Raw genomic sequence first — 27,551 nt, 5'->3', positions numbered from 1 at the left:
CATTCATTCGATTTTTTTCCAGTCCAAGGGATTAGACCTAGGGCCTTATGCATGAACACGAGGCAACTACTCAACTACATTTCAATCACAGACAATCAATATTTAATAAAAATATCAAAGTGATTTTAAAAGGCAGGAACAGAGACTGAGAAATATGTTCTAGACTCCACATGTGAACATGTATACACACTCCCCTTCCTCTCACGACACATACACAAAAACCAACCACTTAGACAAATGATGCTGAAACAACTAGGCATCAGATGCTCAACATCATTACTCATTAGGAGCTAAAAATGTAAACTGCAGTAATATGACTTCATATCTAGTGTTAACAACAGGAAAATGAAATGGTTCAGCCACTGCAGAAAACAGTTTAGCAGTCTCGCAAAAGTTAAGCAAGGAATTACTACATGACCCAGCAATTTCACACCTAAATATATATCCAAAAGAACACAGATGGCAAATATAGTTGTAAGTTAATGTTTGTTCACAACACTGTTATTTACAGTAACAAAAGGTGAAAGCAATCTGAAGGTCTACCAACAGGAGAATGGATACAAAAGCTGTAGTAGTAACATACAAAAGACCTTTAGTGAGATACTAATACATGTTACAAACATTAAAAACATTACAGTACAGAAAAGAAGTCTCATGAAAAAAAAATCACATATTACATGATGCCTACAGAAAATATAAAGTAAATTCAGATCAGAGATAAAGAAAATCAGTGGCTTCCGGTGATTAGACAGAAGTGGAAAAGAGAAAGACAGTTTAATGGATGAAATGTGTTTAGAAGTTAGTGAAGAAATTTTAGAACTAGTTAGAGGAGACAGTTGTACAACCTTCTGAAAACAATGATGGGCACTGTTTTGTAAATGCCTAAGAAAATGAAGAACTGGGCAGTCACCAGTGGCAAAAAAAAAAAAAAAAAAAAAGTCAGACTTCATGTGCTTCCTTGTATTTAAGTATTATTAAGTTTCTTGTTCAAGCCCTACCTAAGAAACGTGAGTCACTGGATCTAAATCCCAATGTCTAGTACTGTGAGTGTGGGACAACACATCAAATTATGTCAGTGGGTGAAGTCAGCAAATTCAGAACGGGATATCTCAACACTCAAGAGGTGGAGGCAGGCAGAACTCCGTGAGTTCTCATGGCATCACATACTGAGATGATTTAAGGCAAAACAAAAATAAAAATGGGATTATGTCACGAGTAAAGAATGACCACAAAATAAGCAATGAAAAGGACAAGCATATAATCATACTATAAATTTTTCTTAACTTTCACTAATATCTAAAAGATTCTGTTTAAAAAAAACCCAATTAATTGCTGGGCAGTGGTGGCGCACGCCTTTAATCCGGGCACTCAGAAGGCAGAGGCAGGTGATCTCTGAATTCAAAGCCAGATGGTCTATAATAGCTAGTTCTAGGTCAGTTAGGACTGTTACACAGAGAAACCCTGTCTTGAAAAACAAAAACAAACAAAAAAACCAAAAATTAAAACAACAACAAAAGCATAAAGAAAAACTTGGTATAAACAAATTTGAAGCTTTCTCGGTAACTATGAAGAGGCTCCTTCCTAGGTTATATTTGAACCTATTTGAAGCCAGGTGCCTGAGAGATAAAATTGCACAACTCTCCTCAGCTATGAGTCAATGGAAGCTCCTAATTTCCATTTTTGTAGTCCCCAACACTGACTTGACCTCTCTCCATACAATTAAGTCCCATGATATCCAAAAATATGTTTCCTTCCATGATGAAGGTTAAAACATACTCCCCCTGATCCTCCAGTCTTTCCTAACAGGCCTGACAATTCTCAAGTGTGTCCTTTGTGTAGGTAGAGTGGGCGTTGCTATTGAACATCAACAAATATCAGGAAAATATAAGAAGTAAAGGCAGACATCTTTAGAAAACAAATCAAATTAAAACTGTTCCTTTTATTAACTGTTAGTTATGTTTGGTTTGCTTTTTAGTTCCACAAAGAATGCTAATAACTCGAATACCAACCTTTCCTAGTACCCTTTTTTTCCCCCACAAGGGGTCTTGTTTCCACAATTGAGGAATTCCTTAGATTTAGCAGTGATAACCCTCTGCGTGCATTAGGCGAATTTCAAATAAGACTTAAAATATAGGCAAGTTTTTCAACCAATATTCAAAAACTTGGCTATAAAAATTACTTCACAGAAACAACTCAGAAAGGATCACAAATACAGACACTATGCCAACTTATAGACTATAACACTTCAAACTTTACCCAATCATTTCCTATTAGAGCAATGATATAAAAAATGCCTTATACTAAAAAGTGGCTACATTAGCTGGGTGGTGGTGGTACACAACTTTAAACCCAGCACCCAGGAGGAAGAGGCAAGCAGATCTCTGAGAGGTCAAGGACAGCATAATATACAGAGTAAGTTCCAAGACAGTCAAGGGTACAAAAAGAAACCATCTCAAAAAATCAAAAAGAAACAAAAGTGGCTAAATTAAACACTTTATAGATTTTTAAACACAAGTTAAAGAACAGGATTGGAATTATAGTTTACATGGTAATTAGTATTACTAAAACCCTAGGTTTGATCCCTAGCCTGCAAATAATTAAAAACAAAATTTAAACATAAAATGTGAAGGGTAGACTGAACCAGTGACCGGGACAACAGCAGGCATCAGTGAACTCCATGAGAGCAGGAGTGGATCCAGACCAGGGTCATTTGCGGAAGTAGAACTGGCCCAGTGACCCAGGCCTGGGCAGGCCTGAGGAAGCAAGCTCCACAGGAGCAGGAGTGGATTCAGTGGCGGGACATTTACTGACACGACGAAGCTGGCAACCTGGGCAAGAGCAGACCTGAGACAGCAAAATCCACAAGAGCAGGTACAGGGGAGCAACCGCTGAGCAAGTGAGCCAGAGCCAGAGAAAGCTGCAGGTCCGAACCTGAATCCGGGACCTTCAAGAGAGTCGACTTAAGCCAGGACCCCTGTGGGTTTGGGTGTGAATCTGGGACCTCCAAGGGAGTAGGCGGGAACCAGAGATCTTTGCGGGTCCAGGCGTGAGTCTGGGTCCCCAGAGGGAGTAGGCCTGAGCCATGACCTCTGTGGGTCCAAGTGTAGGTCTGGAATGTCAAAGAGAATAGTCAGGAACCAGAAACCTCTGTGGGTCCGAGCATGAGTCTGGACCTCAGAGGGAATAAGTCTGAGCCAGGTCCTCTCTAGGTCTGGGCGCACCCGAGCCTGGGAACTCTGAGGGAGTAGACCAGAGCCAGGGTCCTTTACAGGACCAACCACAAACCAGAGACCTCTGCAGGAATGGATTCAGACCAGGACATTTACAGAAACAGGTCTGAGCCCACAACCTAGGCTAGAGCAGGCCTAAGAGAGCTGAGTACAGCTCCAGGAACATTGAGTGACCAACAGGGTAACTAGAACCGTGGCACTGACTGTACCACGAGGAACAACCATCTTAGCCTTGGATTCACTGGCACCTAGAAGATTAATCAAAAGAATCACAGACAGCCCCAACCACACCTATTAGAGGAAAAGATGAGTAGAAAAGATATGAATACACGCAACAGCACAAAGAGCAACACGACACCAGTGAAATCTAGAGACCCTGCAACAGCAAGACTTGAACAACAAAATACAGATGAAGCAGAAGAAAATGACCTAAAAAAATAACTTCAGGAAAATGTTTGAAACTCTTAAAAAGGAAATGAGAAATTCCCTCAAAGAAATGGAGGAAAAGATAAACAATTAGAAGACATCAGGAATCCCTTAAAGAAAACAAAGAAAAAATCAAGCAAACAGATGAAATAAATGATTCATTAGACTTGAAAACTGAAATAAAGACAATAAAGAAAATACAAGCCGAGGGAATTATAGAAACAGAAACCATGAGAAAACGATCAGGAATCACACAAACACAAGCATGAACAGCAGGATACAAGAGATGGAAGAAAGAATCTCAAGTGTTGAAGATACAATAGAGGAAATAGACTCGTCAGTCAATGAAAACATTAAATCTAACAAAAGTTTAACCCAAAATATCCAGGAAATATGGGACAAACCTAAGAATAACAGGTATAGAAGAAGGAGAAGTTCAACTCAAGCTGGGCGGTGGTGGCGCACACCTTTAACCACAGCACTCGGGAGGCAGAGACAAACAGATCTCTGTGAGTTCCAGAACAGGTTCCAAAGCTACAAGGAAATTGTCCAAAAAACCAAAAAAAGAAAGAAGCAGCAGCTCAACTCAAAAGCACAGAAAATATATTTAACAAAAATCACAGAAGGAAACGTTCCCAACCTAAAGAAAGATATGCCTATGAAGTTACAAGAAGCTTACAAAATGCCAAACTGGATCCAAAAATTAAAAAAGGTCCCCTCGCCACATAATAATCGAAACAATAAACATACAGAATAAAGAAAGAATATTAAGAGCTGCAAAGGAAAAAGGCCAAGTAACATATAAAGGCATGAAAGACCTGGATAAATCCAGACCCCTCTAGCAGAAAGAGTAGAGCCAAAAAAAAATCTAGCACAGAGAGAAGAACCAAAAATCTAGGTTAATCGGTTCAGTGACTCTGTTCCAGGAACTAGCTGACTATAAAGTTAGATTATAATCTTGAGAAACAGGGAGTTACCCCCTTGTGATTATCACTGGTATTTTTGGAATTTTCCAATAATCACTGGTATTTTCGGAATTTTCCACTGACGCCCTCCCTGCCCCCTTTGGATTACTAGGTTGTGGTTTTTCCCCTTAAATACCCCTTCTCCCAGCTACTCGAGTCGAACTCTCTATCCCTGCGTGGGAAATGAGTTTCAGCCCCAGTGCACTGGTCCCTGTCCTGTCAATAAACCTCGTGTGATTGCAGCAAGGACAGTCTCTTGTGAGTTCCTGGGGGGTTGTGTTATCCCGAGACTTGAAGGAGAGTCTCCCCACTCCGGGGGTCTTTCAGGCAGACCTATCAGAATTACACCTGGCTTCTCATTGGAGACAATGAAAGCTAGAAGGTTGTAATCAAGCGTTATCCAGACATTAAGAGAACACAGATGCCAGAACAGACTATTTATTATACCTAGTGAAACGTTCAATACCATAGAAGGACAAAACAAGATTTAACCATGACAAAACACGATTTAACCAATACCTAGCCACAAACATAGCCCTGTACAAAATACTAGAAGGAAAACTCCAACCCAAAGAAGTTGACTATAGCAACAAAAACACAGACCATTGATGATCTCAGAGCAGCAAATCCCACAAAAGGGGAAAACACAAAATAACATCATCAACAACAAAAACTAAATTAACAGGAGATAGCAATCACTGGTCATTAATATCCCTTAATGTAAATGGACTCAACTCACCTATAAAAAGGCACAGGCTAACAGACTGGATTAAAAAAAAAAACCAAAATCTATCCCTCTGCTGCATACAATAAACACACCTCAACCTCAAAGACAGACATTGCATAAAAGTAAAGGGTTGGGTAAAAATTTTCCAATCAAATGGACCTAAGAAACAAGCTGATGTAGCTATCCTAATATCTAACAAAATAGACTTCAAACTAAAATCAATCAAGAGACAAAGAAGGACATTTCATATCAGTCACAGGAAAACTCCCTCAAGAGGAAATCTCAATACTGAACATCTATGCCCCAAATACAAGGGCACACTCATATGTAAAAGAAACACTTCTAAAGCTTAAATCATACATTAAAACCCACACACTAAAAGTGGGAGGCTTCTACACCCCACTCACACCACTGGACAGGTCAGTCAGACGAAATATTAACGGAGAAATAAGGGAACTAACAGATGTTATGACTCAAATGGACTTAATAGACATCTATAGAATATCCTCTCCAAACAGAAAAGAATATACCTTCTTAGCACCTCATGAAACCTTCTCAAAAATTGACCACATACTCAGTAACAAAACAAACTTCAACAAATACAAAAAAAAAAAAAAATTGGAATAACCCCATGTATCTTATCAGATCACCATGGTTTAAAACTAGAAGTCAACAGCAATACTAATTCCAGAAAACCCACAAACACAAGGAAATTAAACAACGCTCACCTGAATCATCAATGGGTCAAGAAAGAAATAAAAGGAGAAACTGAAGGCTTCCTAAAATTCAATGAAAATAACCTCACATCATACCCAAATTTATGTTCACAATGAAAGCAGTGTTAAGAGGCAAGTTCATAGCAGTAAATGCTTACATAAAGAAGCCGGAAAAATCCCACATGATTCAATTAACAGAACATTTGAAAACTTTAGAACAAAAAGAAGCAAACTAAACCAAGAGAACTAGACTGCAGGAAATAATCAAATTGAGAGCTGAATCAACAAAATAGAAACAAAGAAAACAATACAAAGAATCAATGAGACAAAGAGTTGGTTCTTTGAGAAAAATCAACAAAATAGACAAACCTTTATCCAAACTAACCAAAAGGCAGAGAGACAATATCCAAATTAGCAAAATCAGAAATGAAAAGGGGGACATAACAACAGACACAGAGGAAATACAGAGAATCATCAGGTCATATTTTGAAAACCTGTACTCCACAAAATTGAAAAACTTAAAGGAAATGGACAACTTTCTGGATAAGTATCACTTACCAAAATTAAATCAAGACCAGATAAGCAAATTAAACAGACCTATAACTGCTAAAGAAATAGAAACCGTCATCAAAAGTCTCCCAACCAAAAAAGGCCCAGCATCAGATGGTTTCAACTCAGAATTGTACAAGACTTTCAAACAAGAACTAATACCAATACTCCTCAAATTATTCCACACAATAGAAACAGAGGAAACACTGCCAAACTCTTTTTATGAGGCTACAATTACCCTGATATCAAAACCACAGAAAGACATAATAAGAAAGAGGATTACAGACCAATCTCACTCATGAACATTGATGCAAAAATCCTAAATAAAATACTAGCAAATCGAATCCAAGAACACATCAGAACCATCATCCACCATGATCAAGTCGGCTTCATCCCAGAGGCGCAGGGATGGTTCAACGTATGAAAATCTGTCAACATAATCCTCCATATAAACAAGCTGAAAAATAAAAACCACATGATCATCTCATTAGGTGCCAAAAAAGATTTTGACAAAATACAACATCCCTTCATGATAAAGGTCATGGAGAGAGCAGAGATACAAGGAACATACCTAAACATAATAAAGACAATATACAGCAAGCCAACAGCCAACATCCAACTAAATGGAGAGAAATTCCCAGCGAATCCACTGAAATGAGGAACAAGACAAGGTTGTCCATTCTCTCCATATCTATTCAATATAGTTCTTGAGGGCCTACTTTGAGCAATAAGACACCAAAAGGAGGTCAAGGAAAAACAAATGGGGAAAGAAGTCAAACTCTCACTATTTGCTGATGATATATAATGGCTTACATAAGTGATCCCAAAAATTCTACCAAGGAACTTCTACAACCCATAAACACTTAGTCATTTAGCAGAATATAAGATTAACTCAAAAAAGTCAGTAGCACTCCTGTACACAGATAATAAATGGGCTAAGGAAATCAGAGAAACATCACCCTTCACAACTGCCACAAAATACATAAAATATCCCCGAGTAAATAACGAAACAAGTGGAAGACTTGTATGACAAGAACTTTAAATCTTTGAAGAAAAAAACTGAAGACACCAGAGAGTTGAAAGATCTCCCATGCTCGTGAGTAGGCAGAATTAACATAGTAAAAATGGCAATCTTACCAAAAGCAATCTACAGATTCTACGCAATGCTCATCAAAATCCCAGTAAATTTCTTCACAGACCTTGAAAGAACAGTATTAAGACTTCGTATGGAATAGCAAAAAAAAAAAAAAAAAAAAAAAATGCAGAATAGCCAAAACAATCCTGTACAATAAAAGAACTTCTGGAGGCATCACAATCCTTGACTTCAAACTCTACTACAGAGCTACAAGTACTGAAAACAGCCTGGTATTGGCATAAGAACAGACAGGAGAACAAATAGAACCAAATCAAAGACCCGGATATTAATCCAGACACCTTCGAACACCTGATTTTTGACAAAGAAGCAAAAAATATCAAATGGAAAAAAGAAAGCATATTTAACAAATGGTGCTGACATAACTGGATATCAACATGAAGAAGAATGAAAATAGGCCAGGCGGTGGTGGCTCACGCCTTTAATCCCAGCACTCTCAAAGCAGGAGGATCTCTGTGAGTTCGAGGCCAGCCTGGTCTACAAGAGCTAGTTCCAGGACTGGCTCCAAAGCAACACAGAGAAACCCTGTCTCAAAATAAATAAATAAATAAAAAGAATGAAAATAGATCCATATCTATTACCATGCACAAAACTCAAATCCAAATGGATCAAAGATGTCAACATAAAGCCAGCCACACTGAACCTTACAGAAGAGAAAGTGGGAAGTAAACTTGAAGGCACGGGAGACTACTTCCTAAATAGAACCCCAGTAGCACAGACACTGAGAGAAATAATTAATAAATAGAACCTCCTGAAACTGAAAAGCTTCTGTAAAGCAAAGGACACGGTAAACAAGACAAAATGACAGCCTACAGAACGGGAAAAGATCTTCACTAACCCCACATCAGATAGAGGTCTGACCTCCAAAATATACAATGAACTCAAGAAATTGGACACCAAAAGATCACATAATCTAATTAAAAAAAATGGAGTATAGACCTAAACAGAGAACTCTCAACAGAGAAATCTAAAATGGCTAAAAGACATTTATTTAAGGAAATGTTCAATGTCCTTTGTCATCAGAGAAATGCAAATCAAAACAACTCTGAGATTCCATCTTACATCTGTAAGAATGGCCAAGATCAAAAACACTATTGACAACTTATGCTGGAGAGGTTGTGGGGAAAAGGGAACACTTCTGCATTGCTGGTGGGAATGCAAGCTGGTACAACCCCTTTGGATGTCAGTGTGACAGTTTCTCAGAAAATTAGGAAACAACCTTCCTCAAGACCCAGTAACACCATTTTTGGGTACATATCCAAAGGATGCTCAACCGTGCCACAAGGACATGTGCTCAACTATGTTCAGAGCAGCACTGTTTGTCATTGCCAGGACCTGGAAAAAACCTAAATGCCCTTCGACCAAAGAATGGATAAGGAAAATGTGGTACATTTACACAATGGAGTAGTACACAGCAGAAAAAAATAAAGGCATCTTGAATCTTGTAGGCAAATGGATGGACCTAGCAAGCATCATTTTGAGTGAGGTAATCCAGACCCAGAAAGATAATTTTCACATGTACTCACTCATAAGTGGTTTTTAAACATAAAGCAAAGAAAACCAGCCCACAAATCACAATCCCAGAGAACCTAGACAACAGTGAGGACTCTAAGAGAGACTTAAATAAATCTAATCTACATGGGAAGGAAAAAGACAAGATCTCCTGAGTAAACTGGGAGCATGGGGACCTTGGGAAAGGGTTGAAGGGGAGGGTATAGGAAGGGACGGGAGCAAAGAAAAATGTAGAGCTTAATAAAAATCAGTTTTAAAAAAAGAGGAAAAAAAGTGAAGGGTGAAAACTGATTTCTACTTGTATGAGGAGCATGGAGTGTCAAGTTCCCAGGAGCAGAAAGTAAGATGGTGGCTATAGAGCACTGCAGGGAGGAAGGAATGAGCGTTACTGTGTAATAAGTAATTACTACAGGATGATAAAAATGGTCTGGAGATTTGTGGACAGATGTATAGTAATGTTGAATGTATTTAATGAAACTGAAATATACACTAAAAATGCTTAAAATGGGAGCTGATGAGATGGCTTTGTTGGTAAAGGCTTACCACGTAAGCCTAACTACCTGAGTTCAATGCTGAGAAACCAAGTTAAGGTAGAGAGAATGAGCTAACTCTACCTGAGTTCATTCTCTGACCACTCCACCAATATGTGCCCCATGGCAACACACAGTTCTGTCTATCATGCATCACACAGATCACAATAATAATAAAATAAAACAAAAACTTAAAATGGTAAATTTTATGTGCCATATACTTTACATGAGAAAAAGTATTACCTTGAAGGTCTCCAATCATCTCAGAATCATGCCCTCTGTCTCTTCGCTCAGCTTCCAACATAGCTTGCAGCTGGTAGTAATCTTTGTCTGCTTGTGACTTGGAATTCTCTAAAATTCTGTTTCTCTCTTGTAATTCTCTGTTCAGGGACTCTAGTTGACTAATTGACTTGCTCATCTCTGTGTGACTCTTCCTTAATCTTACAGCTGTGTCTGATTCTGTCCTAAGTAAGTCATTGGCTTCTTCTAACTATTAAAAAAGAAAGAATTTTGACCAAACATGATCATATTTCTTTTAATTAACTATGATTTTAAAAGGACTCCACTGAAGAACTTACCTGTTTCTGTAACTGTGCCAACTTTTCGTTAGCAAGCTGCGAGCTCTGACTCACTTTCCGTAAGTCTTCCAACTGGTCCTTTAGTGTGGAGACTAAAAAGTCAAAGAGTATGTAGATATGACATGTTTTTATTAAAAAAGAAAATCTTTTTTTTTTTTTTAATGAAATTCATTCTTGGACGACAACAATCAGTGAAATTAGGTCCATTCCCACTCCCCAAATCACATTCTATCTTACAAGTTTTTATATTCTAAATCCATCAAAAAATAGAGCATTGCCAGGCAGTGGTGACACACATCTCTAATCCCAGTACTTGGCGGCTCTGTGAATTCAGGCCAGCCTGGTCTACAGAGCTAGACTCACAACAACCAGGGAGACACAAAGAAACCCTGTCTTGAAAAACAAACAAAAAGCAACAAGCAAAACCGAATTTTATAATATAGAGTAAGACAGCTTTGATTCTGTTATAGCATTCTAGATTCTTTTATGGCCTTCATGTGACCAATCTACTGGTGTAATAATTCAAAACTCCTTTTACTGGGTGCCCTGGCCCTTGCTTTGAGATTTGATTTACCATGCCCTGCTGGCTCTTCTCAAACACAAGAGCTCAAGTGACTCTCCCTCCTGCCTTAACCCCCTGAGTGCATAGGAATGTACAACCACATTCAGTTACAAAGGTAGTTTTTTATTTGTTCTTGAACAGTAAAATTACTTGAATAATTCAGTATTTTTAAAATGGCGAAAAATCAAAACATAGTAAATAGTAATATAACAAGGATTCCTCCCTGTTTCTTCTCCCTTAACTGGCTCTTCTCCCAGGACTGCTATTAGTTTCTGCCTTCTTAGGACAATCTATGAATTAATAATCTAAGATGGAACTAAATATATCATACACATGTTTTCACATGTATATCTATGGAAATACATATTTACTATTTAATGACATGATTTCTTTTCTTCTGTTAAGCTAATAATTCATTATCTTTATATCACTGAGTACATTACATTTTTATCAATCCCATATGAAGAGCCTTATGTATACATCATATATACATATAAGTACATTTATAAAATAAACTAGAAATAAATCATTGTTATCAAATTGCTTAAAAAATTTATAGTTCAGTGGTAGTGTTTGCCTAGATAGTCAAGCATTTTCCAAAAAAAAAATTTACCTTCATTTTCTACATTTCTTCTCTTCTCATTTTCTTGTTCCACTTTTCTTTGATACTCATTAATTCTATGTTGTAGCAACATCTTTTCTTTCTCAATTTGAGACACTGTAGATTCTAGATTTCTTCTTTGATTCCCCTAAAATTATAATGAGAACAGTTACAATTGCAAACAATACTAATTGACAGTTTGCTCTTTAAAAACATTTCAGATGAAACCTTAAGATGCATTTTTTGCTTAAAATCAGGTAGGTTGCATATTCTATTCTTTTCCGTTGTGGCTACAGCGTACATGTGTATGTAATAGCTATCAGGTACCTTCCTCTATTGTTTCTCCATGAATCATGTGAGATATGGTCTCTCACTGAGACTATGGCTCATCTGTCTCTGTACTGCTTTACCAAACTAAGGGTACAGTAATGTTCAGCCACATCCTGGGTCTCACGCAGTACACTGTAATGACAGCTTTGCAATAACAAATAAAGCATGTATCTTACAAAAACGTGAGACTCTCCTACTTGATCTAGAAACAGATCATCTTCTGTGTCTTAAATGTAAAAACAAAGCAACAAAAACTGCCAACAGTGGTGATGCTGTTGATGGTAGTTTAGACTTGGCATCAGAATATTCTGCTTTACTAGGTGCTTTTCTAGGTTTTTCCATCTATAAGCAAACACTAACTTTTATGTAAGATATTATCAGAAAGATTTGTAGAGGTGATATAGATCTCCATTTTTCCAGTTCTAAGATTTTGCCATTTTAACTTTAAACTCATTGTGTGTGTGAAGGTTAGAGGGCAACTCTTAGAAATCTACTTCCTCCTGCCACCTTATAGGATGGAGGGTGGTACTCAGGTCATTAGGTCTACATACAAGAGCCTCTGCCTACTGAGCCATCTCTTTTAACTTTAAATCCAACTTGAAGCTAGGTATGAGGCACACATGGATAATCACAGCAAGCAGGAGACTGCGGTAAGATTATAAGCACGTGTCATCACCTTTACATTTACATTTAAACCTACAATTAAGTTAGTGGTCACAAGGTATGACACATTAAGGTTCAGATCTTTTTTGGCTTACAATTACTCCAATACTGTTTATTTAAAGAACTCCTACTCCACTGAAATGCTTTTGCAACTTTGTCAAAGGTCCGTGGGCCATAACTGTGAGGGTTTATTTCTGATCTTCATTCTGTTTTCCTGATAGTCTTCAGTTAGTATCATGCAATTTTGATCAGTTTTTTGTTTGTTTGTTTTGTTTTTTTGAGACAGGGTTTCTCTGTGACACTCACTATACAGACTATCCTGGCTGTCCTGGAACTCACTATATAGACTAGGCTGGCCTTGTCCTAACAGAGATCCGCCTGCCTCTGCCTTCCAAGTGCTGGGATTATTAAAGGCGTGCACAACCACTGCACAGCCAGTTCTGATCACTTACAGTTACCATTTTCCTAAACAAACCATTGTGTCTCCTGCATAAAACATCTGGACAGGCTTAGCTCTTCCTTTCTGATCTTTTTTGGTTATATGATTTATTGTCCTGACTATAAACTTCTAGTACTGGCTAAATGATGATGAGAACTGATGTGTTTTTGCTATCACAGACTTTAAGGGAAGCATGTACTCTTTTATAATTAGGTATGAAGCGAACTGAACTATAGGTTAAATATATGCTGTTTATCAACTTGAGTTTCTAACTCATTTTTACCATGGATACTGCATTTTATTTAATGCTTTTTCTGTATCAACTGGTAAGATCATTTGGTTTTTCTTCTTTAGACTATTAATATAGTGAATTACACTGATTGTTTAAAATATTAAATGAATGTTACATTTCTGAAATAAACTATAGTCAGATATATTATCTTTTTATGTGCTGCTGAGATCTATGTTAATGTTTTGCTAAGGACTTACATTTGTCCTATTTTACACTGTGTGACTTATGGCATGTTGGGTGTTTTGCAATAATTTAACTCATTTAAACGACATGTTTAGAATTGTTCACATCATTCCTTACACTTGCTTTCATTTGTGACGATGGTTCTGTTTTCCCTTTGTCATTCTTGCTAGACGTTTGCCAAGTTTGTGGATTTTTTCAAACAAGTTCTTTTGTTCCATCTATTTTCCTCACTGTCATTTCCAACTGCACGGACCTCAGCTTTTATCCTTTTCACTGCTTCTGTTAAGATTAGTCATTAGCGACTTTTCTTTTAGTATAAACATGTATGCTATAATCTTCTCTTTAGGTACTGTGTTAACTGCATCTCACAAATCTTGATTTTGTATTTTGACTTCATCATGTAAGCTTTTCAATAATGAAAAGCGTCAACCTTTTTTTAAACATAACAGCTCAAAAAAGTCAACATTCCAATGTATTTTTCATCCCCCTTCAGAGTGTCTCTTTTCATCATTTAACTTTCATGTGTTTATTTTTCCTGCTGACTGTTACTCATTCTGACTTGATTACATTTTGGTCAGGACATTCTGATTCTTTCAAGCTTACTTTATGGCTCTGTATATGTAGGGGAAACTCCAGCCAATCACCTTGCTTGTAGGGCGGGGTCCCCTGAGGATATTTTCTACTAATAAAAATTGCTGGTGCCCCCCCCCTTCTGCTTTCCTGTTCTCCGCTGGAACCTCAGGTTCTGTAAATCTTTCCTAATTAAAGCTGAATATTTTATTATAATTTCTGTCTACCTTCATTTACGCCGCTACATGTATAGATCTGTCTTGGTATGTGGTCCTTAACCCCTTGAAAAGAATGTATATTCTGCCACAATTGAATAGATGTTGTTAATGATGTAGTTGTGTTCTATAAAGTCTGCTCTTGAATTTTGAGGCTGATGTAGGGGAGACCCACAGTATTTGTACTATTTATTTTATTTTCTGAGACAGAGTCTAATGTGTTTCAGGCTAGCCCTGAACTTGCCAACATCTGAAGATGACCTTAAACTTTTTGTTCCTCCAGCTTCCATTTTCCAGGTATTAGGATTATATACTTGTGCTACCTACCATTCCTGTATGAGGTCCTGAGGACTGAACTCATGCTACATAAGCACTCTATAAACTAATGTACAGCCTTAGTCCCACATCCTTGTGGTTTTTCTTGGGAATCAAGTACCCCCAAGAGGTGTAGGTTTCTTCACACTCTTCAAGATCTCTTCACATTTGTTTTACATTTAATGTATAGAAGTTTTAGCTATACTTGGTGGTAAGAAGAGGGAAGAGTTTTGCCTCTCTTAAATAGGACTATGCTAATTTAATAATTATTAAGACAGTCCTCTCGATCTTGAATTCAGAAAGCTAAGTAACTTAAACCTAGTTCATCTGAATTCAGGACTGATTCTCTGAAACACTGAGAATGAAATATACAGTGCTAACCAAGACTAAGCTCATACTGACCTGCAGCTAATGGTAAAATGCTGTCAAAAATCTTTAGATGACTACATTTATATCCTAAGCCACAAGTTAAAGGGAAAAACACCACTAATAGATACATTTACCTCAGGAAAGAAAAATAGAACAACAAAGAAATTTATCAACGTTAAATCTAAAAAAAAAAAGGAAATTATACAGTAGAATTATAAAGATTATCTGTTTCTGCCTAGGAAAGTCATCACACACAGTAGAACATTTAACTAAATGTAAAAATGTATTATGTATTATATATTTGCACACAAGTATCTAGTAGGAAATGCTGTTTCTCTGCTAATGGAACCAGGCTGGCTGGAAAAACATGAACACTTCTAAATCCAATTCTAAGCCCTACTTGTTATGTGGTATCAAGTCTATATAAATCATTTTGAAATATTTCATATTTTCTTCTTAATCTGTCTCTTTCTGACATAATTGCAGCTTCTATTTTTGATCTCTTGCTTCTTTTTTGCCTTTCAACTATCAAAAACCACAAAACTGAAATCTATGTACTAAAATTTCAACATGGTCATAGAATAAAGCTGTACAAAAAAACTAAACTATAATCTGTACTCTTGAATCTAGAGTCTAAGGTAAAATTTTAAAATTTTCATCTTAATTTTCTGGTTAAGTTTTGGGATCTCAAAAATTTCTCTAGAAATGATCATTGCGAAGGGGACAAAAATCACTTAGTAAACAAAAAGTACCTCTTCATCCAATTCTTTCATTATCTTGTCTAGTTTTATGTTTGAAGTTCTGCAAAAACAAAAACAGTACAGATTATAAATACATTTACTTTCATTACCCAATATTATGTTAACACCCACATTCTTTTCTTTTTCACTTGATTTTTTTAAAAATTTTTTCTCTCTGTGGAACAATAAATGTATTTTTTTAAAGGCATGCATATTACTATGATTAAAAGAAACCAATTATATCAAAAATAGTTACTTATTAATATACTAAATGGCATGGTGCAGTACCAATAATTTAAAGTCGTGATGAATATAAGTGATATGCACAGATAATGCAGCAATATTAATACTGGAAAACACCTTGACTCCTATTGGCAAAAACTCATGGCTACTGTCTATTACCTGTAGACTGTTGCTTGGGGAAAAGAGAAAGGATACTCTGGAACCAGAAAGACGGGTCAGCAATAACAGTGCTTGCTTACTTGCTGTATGCCTCATGATCTCAGCTGGGTTCCAGTCTAATATCCTCCACACACATAATTACCACAAACATGCGCCTCTGCATTGATATATACAATATTAATAAATTGAAGGAAAATGTTTACATCTGTACTCTTGGGGAGAAGGTCTAAGGACCTCAGATTAAGAATTCTTCAACTACCAGGCTGTGGTGCCAGACACTTTTAATCTCAGCACTCAAGAGGCAGAGGCAGGCGGATCTCTATAAATTGAGGCCAGCCTGGTCTACAGAGCGAGTTTCAGGACAGCCAAGGATACACAGAGAAACCTTAACTCAAAACCCACCACCACCCAAAAGTATTCATCAAGTTGTTAATACAATAACTGCTATCAAGTAAAAGTCAGTCATTCAATCTGCTCTGTAAAACATTAAGTAAATGATGAAAAAGCCACACAGCAAATAAGTAAGTGCACCAATGGACAATGTAGGCAAAATTCTGAGATCTACTCAAAGGGTATTATCGCCACAATTTGTTTTCTTTGGCTCTAAGAATAGTTCTGACCTTCTAACACAGTGGGAATCAACCCGTAGGTCACAACCCCTTTGGGAGTCACATATCAGATATTCTTCATGTTAGCTAGCCTTCATATCAGATTTTTCCATAATGATTCCATATGCCATAACCATAGCAAATTATGAAGTAGCAATGAAATAATTTTATGGTTGAAGGGGTCACCATAACATGAGAAAGTGTATCACATGAGAAAGGGGTCACAGCATTAGGAATGTTGAGAATCACTATTCTACACATACCGTGTATGTATGTACTCATGTGAATGTCTCAAATTCCTCATTCTACACATTCAAAACTAACCTGTTCTATATGACTCCCTTCCATACTATTGCTTTTCTTCTAGAATGCCCAAGTACTATATATCAACAGGGAATTAGTATCCCTGACTCACTCTTTTTTTTTTAACCAATTAAGTAAAAAATAAACAAAAAGGCCTAGTATTGCCAAATACCTTGGGAGTTATTTTTAATCTGTAGGCGTGCATGTTTGTGGGTACGTGTGTGCAGGTGCACAGATGTGAAATTGACATTAGCTATTTTCCTTGATTATGCACCATTTCTTTAATTAAAGGGAGTCTGGGAACTCAAGAGTTTGTCTAGGTATCCAGCTTCCCAGAAGATCCAACTCTGCCATATCTATTGAGTACTGGGATTACAGGTAGTTGCCATGCCTACTTGGCCTAAATGTCAGTGGATGATGGATAACCGTTTTTTACTTCTTTAGTGACTTTTAGTGTATTTCTATCATACACATGGTAAATTCCAAATCCCTTATCTGGTTAAAAAAAAAAAGGCCTTTAATATTCTGACCTTGCATACTCACCTAGGCTCCTCTCTGGCTACTCTTCTTATCTAACAGCTCATCAGGTTCCCTTACAAGGCCTACACATAAGTATAATTCCTGGACTTTAATACTTCCTACTACTCTTGCTACTCAACTTTCCAGCTCTGGTCTTCCATCCAATAAAGTAGGATAGGTATCTGCTGATTCAACCCCTCATTTTTTTGGGGGGGGGTCTATTTGTTTTTTGTTTTTTGTTGTTGTTGTTGTTGTTGTTTTTTCGAGACAGGGTTTCTCTGTGGTTTTGGAGCCTTTCCTGGAACTAGCTCTTGTAGACCAGGCTGGTCTCGAACTCACAGAGATCCGCCTGCCTCTGCCTCCCAAGTGCTGGGATTAAAGGCGTGCGCCACCACCGCCCGGCCTTTTGTTTGTTTTTTAAGGGAGCAGGCATGGTTGTAGATAAAATCCAGGCTAGCCTTGAACTTGTGATCTTCCTGCTCTACCTCCTCAGTGCTGGAATTACATATGTGGGCTATCAAACACTGCATACTTCTAATATGCTCCGGTATCATTTTATTCTCCTAATTTACCATATACCACACTAATTCATAATCTTTCCCTTATGTTTACAAACTCCACACAAACGGGGCTATATTTTCTTTTATTTAGCACTACATTGTTGGTATACACATTATTTTGACACAAACTGAAATCTTTGTTGAATGAATGTAACTAAAATTATTTGAGTGCCTAAATAGGCTATTATTCTTAATCCTCTTCCTCAGCCTCCTAAGGGCTAGTTAGTTAAACTGGTCATTTCCATTTCTTGAGGTTACAAATTTTTATATGATTTTTTTTGTTGTTGTTGTTGTTTTTGTTTTTTGAGGTGTGGGTTTCTCTGTAGCTTTGGAGCCTGACGTGGAACTAGCTCTTGTAGACCAGGCTGGCCTCAAACTCACAACCCGGCTTTTATATGACTATTATTCACTCATGGCTATTCTTATTTTTTCCTCAAACCATGTATCACCAACACCACCAGATACTTTTAAAAATTTCTTCGGTCATTTATTTACTTATTTATTTATTTTGGTTTTTTAGCGACAAGGTTTCTCTGTAGCTTTAGACAGCTTTAGCTGTTCTGGAATTAGCTCTTGTAAACCAGGCTGGCCTAGAACTCACAGAGATCCCCCTGTCTCTACCTCCCAAATGCTGGAATTAAAGGTGTGCACCACCACCGTCTGGCTTAATTTCTTCAAATTTTAAAGACTTATTTTAAAATGTGGGTACAGGTACGCCTGTATGCAAGGTGTTGCAGATGACCATGGAGTCCACGAGAAGGTGTCAGATTCCCTGGAGCTAGAGTTACAGGTGGCTGTGGCCATTCCACACAGCTGCTACAAGAGCAGTAAGCATTCTTCACTGTTGAGCCATCTTTCCTGTCCCTGTTTTTTTTTTTTGTTTTTGTTTTGTTGTTTTTTTTTTTTTGCTGTAGAAACTTCTCAGCATTTATGTAAGTTTGTATCTATTCCTTTCCTCATTTCTATACTTTACTCTTAAAAACTCCCTTCCAAATCCTTTAGTTGTTTTAAATTATACACTTAATTATATAATGTACCAGGAAAGGTAGGGAAAGAAAATCTTAATTATTTCATATGCTTTCAACTTTTCCCAATTCCATTTACTGAACAAAATATGTTACAATTATATTTCACTTATTCAATAAGTCATAAAATGTAATTATAAAGTTATTATTTATAGTTGACAAGTACCAACATGCTAGGTTATTTTAAAATACCTCAATTATTCTATTTCAGTGGCTCTCAACTTTCCTAATGCTGTGACTCTTTCATACAGTTCCTCATGTTGTGGTGACCCCAACCATAAAATTATTTTCATTGCTAGTTCTTAAATGTAACTTTGCTATTATTTCGAATTGTAATGTAAATATTCAATATACAGGACAGCCTTATTAAACCCTGTGAAGGGCTGCTTGATCCCTAAAGAGTTGTCATTGACAAGATGAAAATCACTGCTCTGTATCATAAAGAAATGCTATCAATAAAATTTGATTCAACCAGAAAAAAGAAAATCAACAAACTATGTTCTAGAAAATCGCAGGGGAAGTACAAAAATGAGTAATTTTAGCTTATAAGATTATTTTGCACTTCAGAAAGCCCTTTCAAGTAGCTAATTAAAACAGGAGGGAAACATAATGAACGAGGCAACTAAATGAATTAGAACTAAACACACTTTTTAAAGCTACCACAGCAAATAGAGCTTAAATAGTCTAAAGAAAGTATGCATGTAGCTAACACCAAAACAGATGTTTTCTTCCTCTCCTAGGGATCAAACCCAGGGCCATGTGTGTGCTAAGTACCTACTCTACTGAAAATCTGCACGCCAAGCCATTAATAAATATACTACTTCCAATTCTAGCTAAGACACTTTTTATGGATGTGCATAAACAGAAACCTTTACATTCCATCTTGTATATACCTCCAGGTATTTATAGAGTACATGTTGTAAAATATATACATAACTTCTAATATGAGAACACCATTGAAGGACAGTCTCACCTGCACTTCTGCTCCATTTCATCTTTTAATTGCATTTCATTATGCAGTTGTTCTTCAAGCTTGTAGATTGTTTTCTGTAAACTTTCCTGCTTTAATTAAAAAAAAGTCCTTCATTCTATTAATGTTTAGAGAAATTAAAAGTAATAACTTTTGTTATTATTATATGGCTGTTTGAAATGGGATTATTTAGTTTAATCCTTTATCTTTCAATAATATTAATTGCTATTTTCTCAATATAATTGGACATAATGCATACGTATCAATACACTGTATATTAGCCAAATATGAACATTTTTGTGTTTTATGTACCAGTTAATAATGTACAATGATCCAGAGACATAGGCACAAAATATTACAGTGTACTAATAATAATACTGTTAACAGTGTCACAAAGAAAAGAAGTCACTTTTAATTTTAGCATGAATATACATCCTTTCAGATAGATATAACAGATCACAAAGTTAGCCTAAAGGAGAAGGAGATAGAAAAAAAGGCATTTTAGCAAGAATGAAGAGTCCAAAAGGAGAGAAGAAAACATTACATTTGGTAATGGGAAAAAAAATCAAGTATAGCACAAGACATCAATCACAGAGGAATTAACTCACATCGAATTTGAAGAAGTAGGACATCCTCGTATCCACAATACAACTTGAGAACCTAAATTTATATTTTGTGGCATAATATTGACAACGTAAAATAATATTCCAGGGCTACCCTTTAGTTTATTAAGAAGTGCTTGCTATAAAAGCACTCACATAAGCAGCTGGACATGGTGGCACATGGTTGTAATTCCAGTACGAGACAGGGAGGAGACAATATGACACCTGAAGCTTCCTGGTCAGCTATCTCAGCCAATCAGTGAACTCTAGGATTAGTGAGGACCCTGAATCAAAGAATATGATGGAGAACAACAGAGACGATACTGGATCTGATCTCTGCACACACAAATGCAACAACACAAACATACACACACACCCCAATTTTAGGAAAAGTATCCAGATAAGTATCAGGCAAAATCCTACCTCTAAGCATGAAGAAGAAAAAACAATCAAGCCCATTAGCTAGAAGATAGATCTAGAAAACTAATTCGAATAAAAAAGAATAGAAATACCCCTATTATGAAAAGCAAGAAACCCAGAATATTGTCAGTGAAGGTTTGCACAGAAAAAGACCACGAATTTAGCTCTGGCCTAGTTTGATGTGTCTGTCCAGTACCCAGAAGGAGAGAGATTCAGTTATGGAGCCAAGAGAAACAAAATGGGCATTCATGAGTTCCTATAGATACAAACACAGACAAGCTCACAACTATGGGAAACATTTAATATTAATTGAGCAGTGGAAGGGGATCATGCACTGAAAGCTGAAAATTCAAAAAGTCATGAAAACAAAAAGAATTATTGTAATGGTCTGTCCCGTCCCTTTAAAGAGACAAGTCCCACCCACTCCCTTTTTCTGCTTCCAGCCTGCCCTCTCTACCCCAACTCTCTTCAGAAGAGGTGGCTGAGGCCTCTTCTTCTCTCCCCCTCCTGTCCCTCTTCTACCTCTCCCCTCTTTCCTTTCCTTACCTTCTGAATAAACTGTATCTAGACTCTCTCTGCATGGCATGCCTATCCGTCTCTTTCCCTCACCAGCCACAGCTCCTCGAGGGACCTGCTGCCCCGCTGACAGCGCCCCCAAGGTCTCTCACCCGCCACCTCCCACCCGCCTGGGACCCACAGAGGCCCTCGGGAACTGCAGCGTTTTACTTAAACCATTACAATTATGAGAACACTAGTTATAAAAGCTTGAAATTATAATGGTAAATGCAACAACAACAAAAAAAGAAAAATAAGGAAAGCCAGTATCTAAAGCAATAATAAAAAAAAAACCTTCATTTTATTTGGCTCTGTAATTTTCATCTCAGATAAGACTTTCAAGAAGAGTTGGATATTAAATAGCTGATTTTTATATTTATTTCTGTAAAACTTTAAGACAATTCTGAAGCCATTTATGACAATTCTGAGCCCTCTCAGTCTCAGCAGTAATGCTCCCCACTTCCCCCCTGGGAACCAAGGACCTAACAATTGCCCATACACGTGCTGAAATGTTGGGAATGTTCTCCAAATAGAACTCATTTGACCCTCAGATGTTTTCTCTTACCTGATCTGATCTGGCAACCACTCTCTAGCCAATTATTGGTAACAGCCCTTTTGAATAAGCCAATCATAATAGTTAAAGAACCCGCAGACACCCCTTCCTTCTGAGGTTTTTCCCTTTAAAAATAGTCTTTTTATTTATTTAGAAAGGCTAGGGGTCTTTCTAGCCTCCTGAATGCTGGAAGACCCTGTCATGACAGAATTAATAAAATCCTCATGCTTTTACGTCAGCTGTGGTGGTGAGAGATGGTCTCTTGGGCCAACTCCTCCTCTTCCTCCTCCTCGGTGATTGGACTCTAGGGTCCAACATTTCTAGGCTAATATAAATAGGACTACAAAGGAATAGTAATAATCAATAGGCAGCAATCACTAAGAGAAATTTACAATCACCAGAAAAAAAAAACTAAAAACAGACTAACCACAAAACAAAACAAACCAGAATAACCAAATAAACCAAACTGAAGATTTACTGAAGTACTAGTTACCTTACATCCTAAAGAAAATCCAAGAAAGGCAAAATTACAAAAAAATACTGTTACTCTCCCTAGGAAGAAGTATTTTCATTTTAATAATTTCTGAGCCCCGGCCGGGCAGAGGCAGGCAGATCTCTGGGAGTTCGAGGCCAGCCTGGTCTACAAGAGCTAGTTCCGGGACGGGAACCAAAGCTACAGAGAAACCCTGTCTCGAAAAAAAAAAAAAAAAAAAAAAAATAATAATAATAATAATAATAATAATAATAATAATAATAATAATAATTTCTGAGCCCCTATTAGTTATATGTTATGACAACAGTTTTTGTAATGAAAATAGTAGCACTAATAATGAAAATGCAGAGGCAGGTATTGGGGTTCAACCTGAAGATCAGAAAAATCAAAGCAGCCAAGCCACTACAGAGCTCTCAACTCTTTGAAATCTTCAGACTGAAAGAGTAAGTTCCTGTCTTATCCCTGCCTGCTGGGATTAAAGGTGTGCACAAGCACCACCTGGCCCTCTATGGCTGACTAGTGTGGCTGTTTTGCGTTCTGATGGTCAGGCAAGCTTTACTTATTAAAATACAAATGAAATATCACTACAGAAAATTCAAAAGCCCACAAATTTGAAAGAAAACAAGGAGGGGTATAAGGGAGTACTTGAAGGGAGAAAGGGGAAGGAGGAAATGATTTTCAAAAATCAAGTGATTAGAAAAAGTTACAAAAACAAACAAAAAACCTCCAAAGAAAAAAGTCACCAGGGGCTGGAGAGATGACACAGTGGTTAAGAACACTTATCCCTCTTTCAGATGAGCTCAGTTCAATTCCCAGTACCCTTTATCACATGCCTATAACTCCAGCTCCAGGGGATCTGATACCCTCTTCTGACCTGCAAAGGTAGGACCTATATACATGTGGCTGGCTTGCTTGCTTACACACTCTCTCTCTCTCTCTCTCTCTCTCTCTCATTATAGAAAATGACTAGAGCAGAAAAGGTACTTGCATAGTTCCTTCCCCCTTTTCTCACTTCCCTTTTATCGTGTGCTGTTACCTTTAAGAGGAAATACATCAATAGGAAAACAATTCTACCACTTTTAAAAACAATGGCTCCAGGTGCTTTGGAGGTCGAATAAGAAAGATCAGAAGTTCAAGGTCATCATAACTAGTTAGAAGCCATCCTAAGCTATGAGACTATCTCAAAAAACCATGTTAAAAATAAAAATATAGTACTTAAGGAAATGGTTCAGATGATACAGTGTCTTCCTAGGCCACAAGAAACCCTGACTTCCCCAGTATCACATAAACTGGGAGTAAGTGACCAGTACCTATGAGGTCAACACTTAAGATTAAGGGGCACAAGGATCAAGTTCATGGTCACCTGTGGCTAGATACTGAGTCAAAGGCCAGGAAGAGCTACTAGAACCTTGCCTCAAAACCAGCAAATGGGCTCAGCAGTAGTTAAGAGCACTTACGAACAGAGCTGAGGTCCCGCACCAGTATTGGGCAGCTCACAGCCACCTGTAGCTCTGGTTCCAGGTGCTCGAAAGCGCTCTGCAGTCTTCCACACGCACCTGCAGTCACATGCTGCACTTACATATATCCAGGCATATACACATAAGCATAAAAATTTTAAATCTTGAAAAAAATGTAAAATAGAAATCCAAAAATATTTGCTACTCCCTTGCTTCGTGATTAAAAGTATATTAGTAAAACAATGAGGCTATAGCTCAGTGGTCAAGCTTATAAGACACTGACTTGGATCCCCAGTATTACAAAACTCCCAAACCAAAAACAAAAGAAAAATAAAAAGCACCCTGGGTACACAAGGTATTTAAAGAATACTTTAAGGATAACAAAACAATTATCCCTAAAAGTAGGCATTTTTCCCAGCAAAGTTCTACTTAACTCACAAGGATCTTCTTAAATTTAAGGAAGGCAGGCAGGCTTGTTTTTTAGCCACATCAACAGAATTCCTAACTAGAACATACCAAGTTCCTTAATAATATATTTACTTATCATATATTCCAAATCCCAAAGAGTAAACCAATTAAGTTATGCCGAAAATACTAGTTAGTCTCTATTTTCCCCAACTCCCTCTCAACTCCCACCACCTACTTGTCTTAAAACCTACAGTCTATATTACCTGAATCTGTTGTGCTGTGATTAGTCTCAGAACATAAGAGAAAAGAACAAACAAGAAAGGTGGGGATATCAAGTTACTTTCCCAATACCCTTCTTTGCTGTGTTTTGGTTTTCTATATTCAGTGTTCCTCTTCTATGATGCCAGGCTTTCTAACAGCTATAGCAACACAATTTTTTCTCCTTGCTCCCAGTAGTATAGGAGCAATGACTTTCCACTGCTGTTAATCCAGAGGTGCTTTCTCAACCTTTATTGTTCCATTTGATTTGTGTTTGTAGCAGAACAGTCCCTTCATTAAATTCTTTGCAGGCCAGGCAGTGGTGGCACACACCTTTAATCCCAGCACTTGGGAGGCAAGTGGATCTCTGTGAGTTCAAGGATAGCCTGGTGTATAAGAGGTAGTTCCAGGACAGCTAGGGCTTTTACACTTACACAGAGAAACCCTTTCTCAAAAACAAAACAAATCAAAACAAACAAACAAAAGAACCCCAAAACCTCTTTTCATTTAATGCATATATACACATAATGTGGTATTCATGTCCACTGAGACACCATTCAGCCTTAAAAAACAAGGAAATTCTAATACATACTGCAACATGGATGAATTAAGGTAAATAAAATAAGCCAGTCACACAAAGGCAAATAAATTCCATTTATAGGAGGATAGTAAAAGAAATTCATTCATAGAAAAAGTAGAGTAGTAGTAACTAGGACCTGAGGTAATGAAATGAGTAGTTATCAATAAATACAGTTTCCATCTTAGAATAATGAAAAAGTTCAAGAGATGGTTAACAAAGCTATGTGATGGTTCCTAATGTTATTTTACTATATACTTAAATTAGTTAAAATGATAAACTGTGTTGTGTGTACTTTGCCAACACACACACACACACACACACACACAGAACCTCTTCATTCATTCAAAACCCTTTACTTTGTCATGCGTACTGCCTGGTAATCCTCCCTGCCTACTACCTTATTTTTTCATCAGTTTCATTTTGATGCAGCCCAGGTTGACCTGGAACCCTACATATCCCAGACTGGCTTTGAACATTCCCACCTCAGCTTCTAGCGTGTTAAGATGACAGTCATGCCACAAGGTTCAATTTCCAACTGCCTTAATGATAAAATGATTTATATACATTCCTAGTTCAAAGATTTAAAGGCCAGTAATTGTGAATCAGTAACAATTTATAATTTATTAACTATTCATATATGTGTATTACAAAATTCCATTTTATAGTCAGATAAGAAATCATACCGAAGAGTAGACAATAATTTAAGTGTTATGTCCAACAATGATGGCTTAATCCCAGCACTCAGGAAGCAAAGGCAGGAGAATCTCTCTACAGATCTCCACAACAGCAAGGGCTACACTGAGAAACCCCATCTCAAACAAGCAAGCAAACAAGTGTCATAAATATCTAAACTCACTAACTGCAATTCACCTGTAATACATATGCTTATTCAATAGCATGCACACAAATACATTATATGAGTTTAAAAATAAAAACCAAACAGAAAACAAGAAATACTTACCAAGCTTTTATCCACATTGGAGCTGGTTCTGTTCTCACTAGGATTAGCAGAAGGTAAGTATCTACAGGGTAAGGGCAAGGAATTTAAAGAGAAAACAGCTCTTTAACATATAGCAACAAACAATAAGTATTCTGAGTTTTATGATCAGTATGCTAGCTATTTTTTTAAAAATTAAATACAAATTTAATTTTTATTTTAGAAATAGACATGATGTAAATTAAATAGTTAAGTAACACTCACTGTGGTTATAATCAAACATTTCTATAGAAAAATACATCAACTACAGTTAATATTTTGTTTGTGATCTAACAAAGAAAGCTTGCCTGAAGATCAGAGTGCAGAGATAAGCTACTAGTTAGCCATAGAGGCCAGGCACTGATGGCACACATCTTTAATCCCACCACTTTGGGAGACAGAGGCAGATTGATCTCTGTCAGTTCAAGGCCAACTTGGGAGCTAAAGGGCTCTATGAGATTGAATCTTGTCTAAAGGAGAAACAGAGCTCACACAAAGATGATCCCACACTTGGGATCTGATGCCCTTAATCCTAGTACTAGGGCAGTGGGGAGAAGAGTGACCTGGCTGGGTGGAGAGGAGAATATAAGGCAGAAGGAGACAGGAGCTCAGATGCAGTCTGAGGATTCAGTCTGAGCATTCATAGCAACAGGATCGTCTCTTCAGTCTGAAAATTTGGTAGAGGTAAAAGGTCTCTCTAGTGGCTAAACTGCACTACTTCTCTGATCTCTCAGTTTTCACCCCCATTATCTGTTTTCGGGTTTTTATTAAGACCAATTCGAATTTGGTCTACAATCAATATTTATACTTTACAAGATAAAGTGAAAATAAGAATGAGCCAAATTTTAAACATATTTAAATGAAAACATATTAAAGATATGTCAACATCAAGAAACAAAAGTGGTATTTATTATTCCAGTAGCTGCCACTGAAATTCAAAGAAAGCACAACCTCAATGTGTTTCTTTTAATTTTGCTTTTAATTCCTTTGAAGCTTTGAACTTTTAAGTATTTTTTATTGACTTATTTATTTTTATTATTTACTCAACATCTTGAGAAAGAGGATTCTAGATGTTCTTAAAATAATAGCAACACACTTTAGGCTCTCTCACTGACTTCTATAGCTCAGATTTAAAATGGCACAAATAAAAGTGCATGAAGCCAGGAAGCTCCACAGTGCAGATACAATTACTAAAAC

The 27,551-nt window shown here is 37.1% G+C and overlaps 1 protein-coding gene across 3 annotated transcripts in view; it reads right to left on the bottom strand.

Moving 5' to 3' along the window:
* Positions 1-27,551, bottom strand: part of Rock1 (Rho associated coiled-coil containing protein kinase 1) — a 124,475-nt gene that overhangs the window by 34,449 nt on the left and 62,475 nt on the right. For 2 of the 3 annotated variants that reach the window (XR_009058286.1, XM_057788319.1), the window contains exons 11-16: positions 26,340-26,400; positions 20,056-20,144; positions 15,678-15,726; positions 11,562-11,697; positions 10,387-10,478; positions 10,052-10,298 (exon numbers count right to left, since the gene is read on the bottom strand). Coding sequence is in view for 2 of the 3 variants with exons in the window: in XM_057788319.1 (XP_057644302.1) it covers positions 10,052-10,298; positions 10,387-10,478; positions 11,562-11,697; positions 15,678-15,726; positions 20,056-20,144; positions 26,340-26,400 (674 nt within the window). In the remaining variant the exon portion in view is untranslated. The remainder of the gene's footprint in view (positions 1-10,051; positions 10,299-10,386; positions 10,479-11,561; positions 11,698-15,677; positions 15,727-20,055; positions 20,145-26,339; positions 26,401-27,551) is intronic. The other variant, XM_057788320.1, reaches the window with a different exon arrangement.

The sequence above is a fragment of the Chionomys nivalis genome, chromosome 14 (genome assembly GCF_950005125.1).
Source record: "Chionomys nivalis chromosome 14, mChiNiv1.1, whole genome shotgun sequence".
NCBI lineage: Eukaryota > Metazoa > Chordata > Mammalia > Rodentia > Cricetidae > Chionomys > Chionomys nivalis.
The sequence above is the reverse complement of the archived record's forward strand: the minus strand, read 5'-3'. Positions and strand labels throughout refer to the sequence as shown.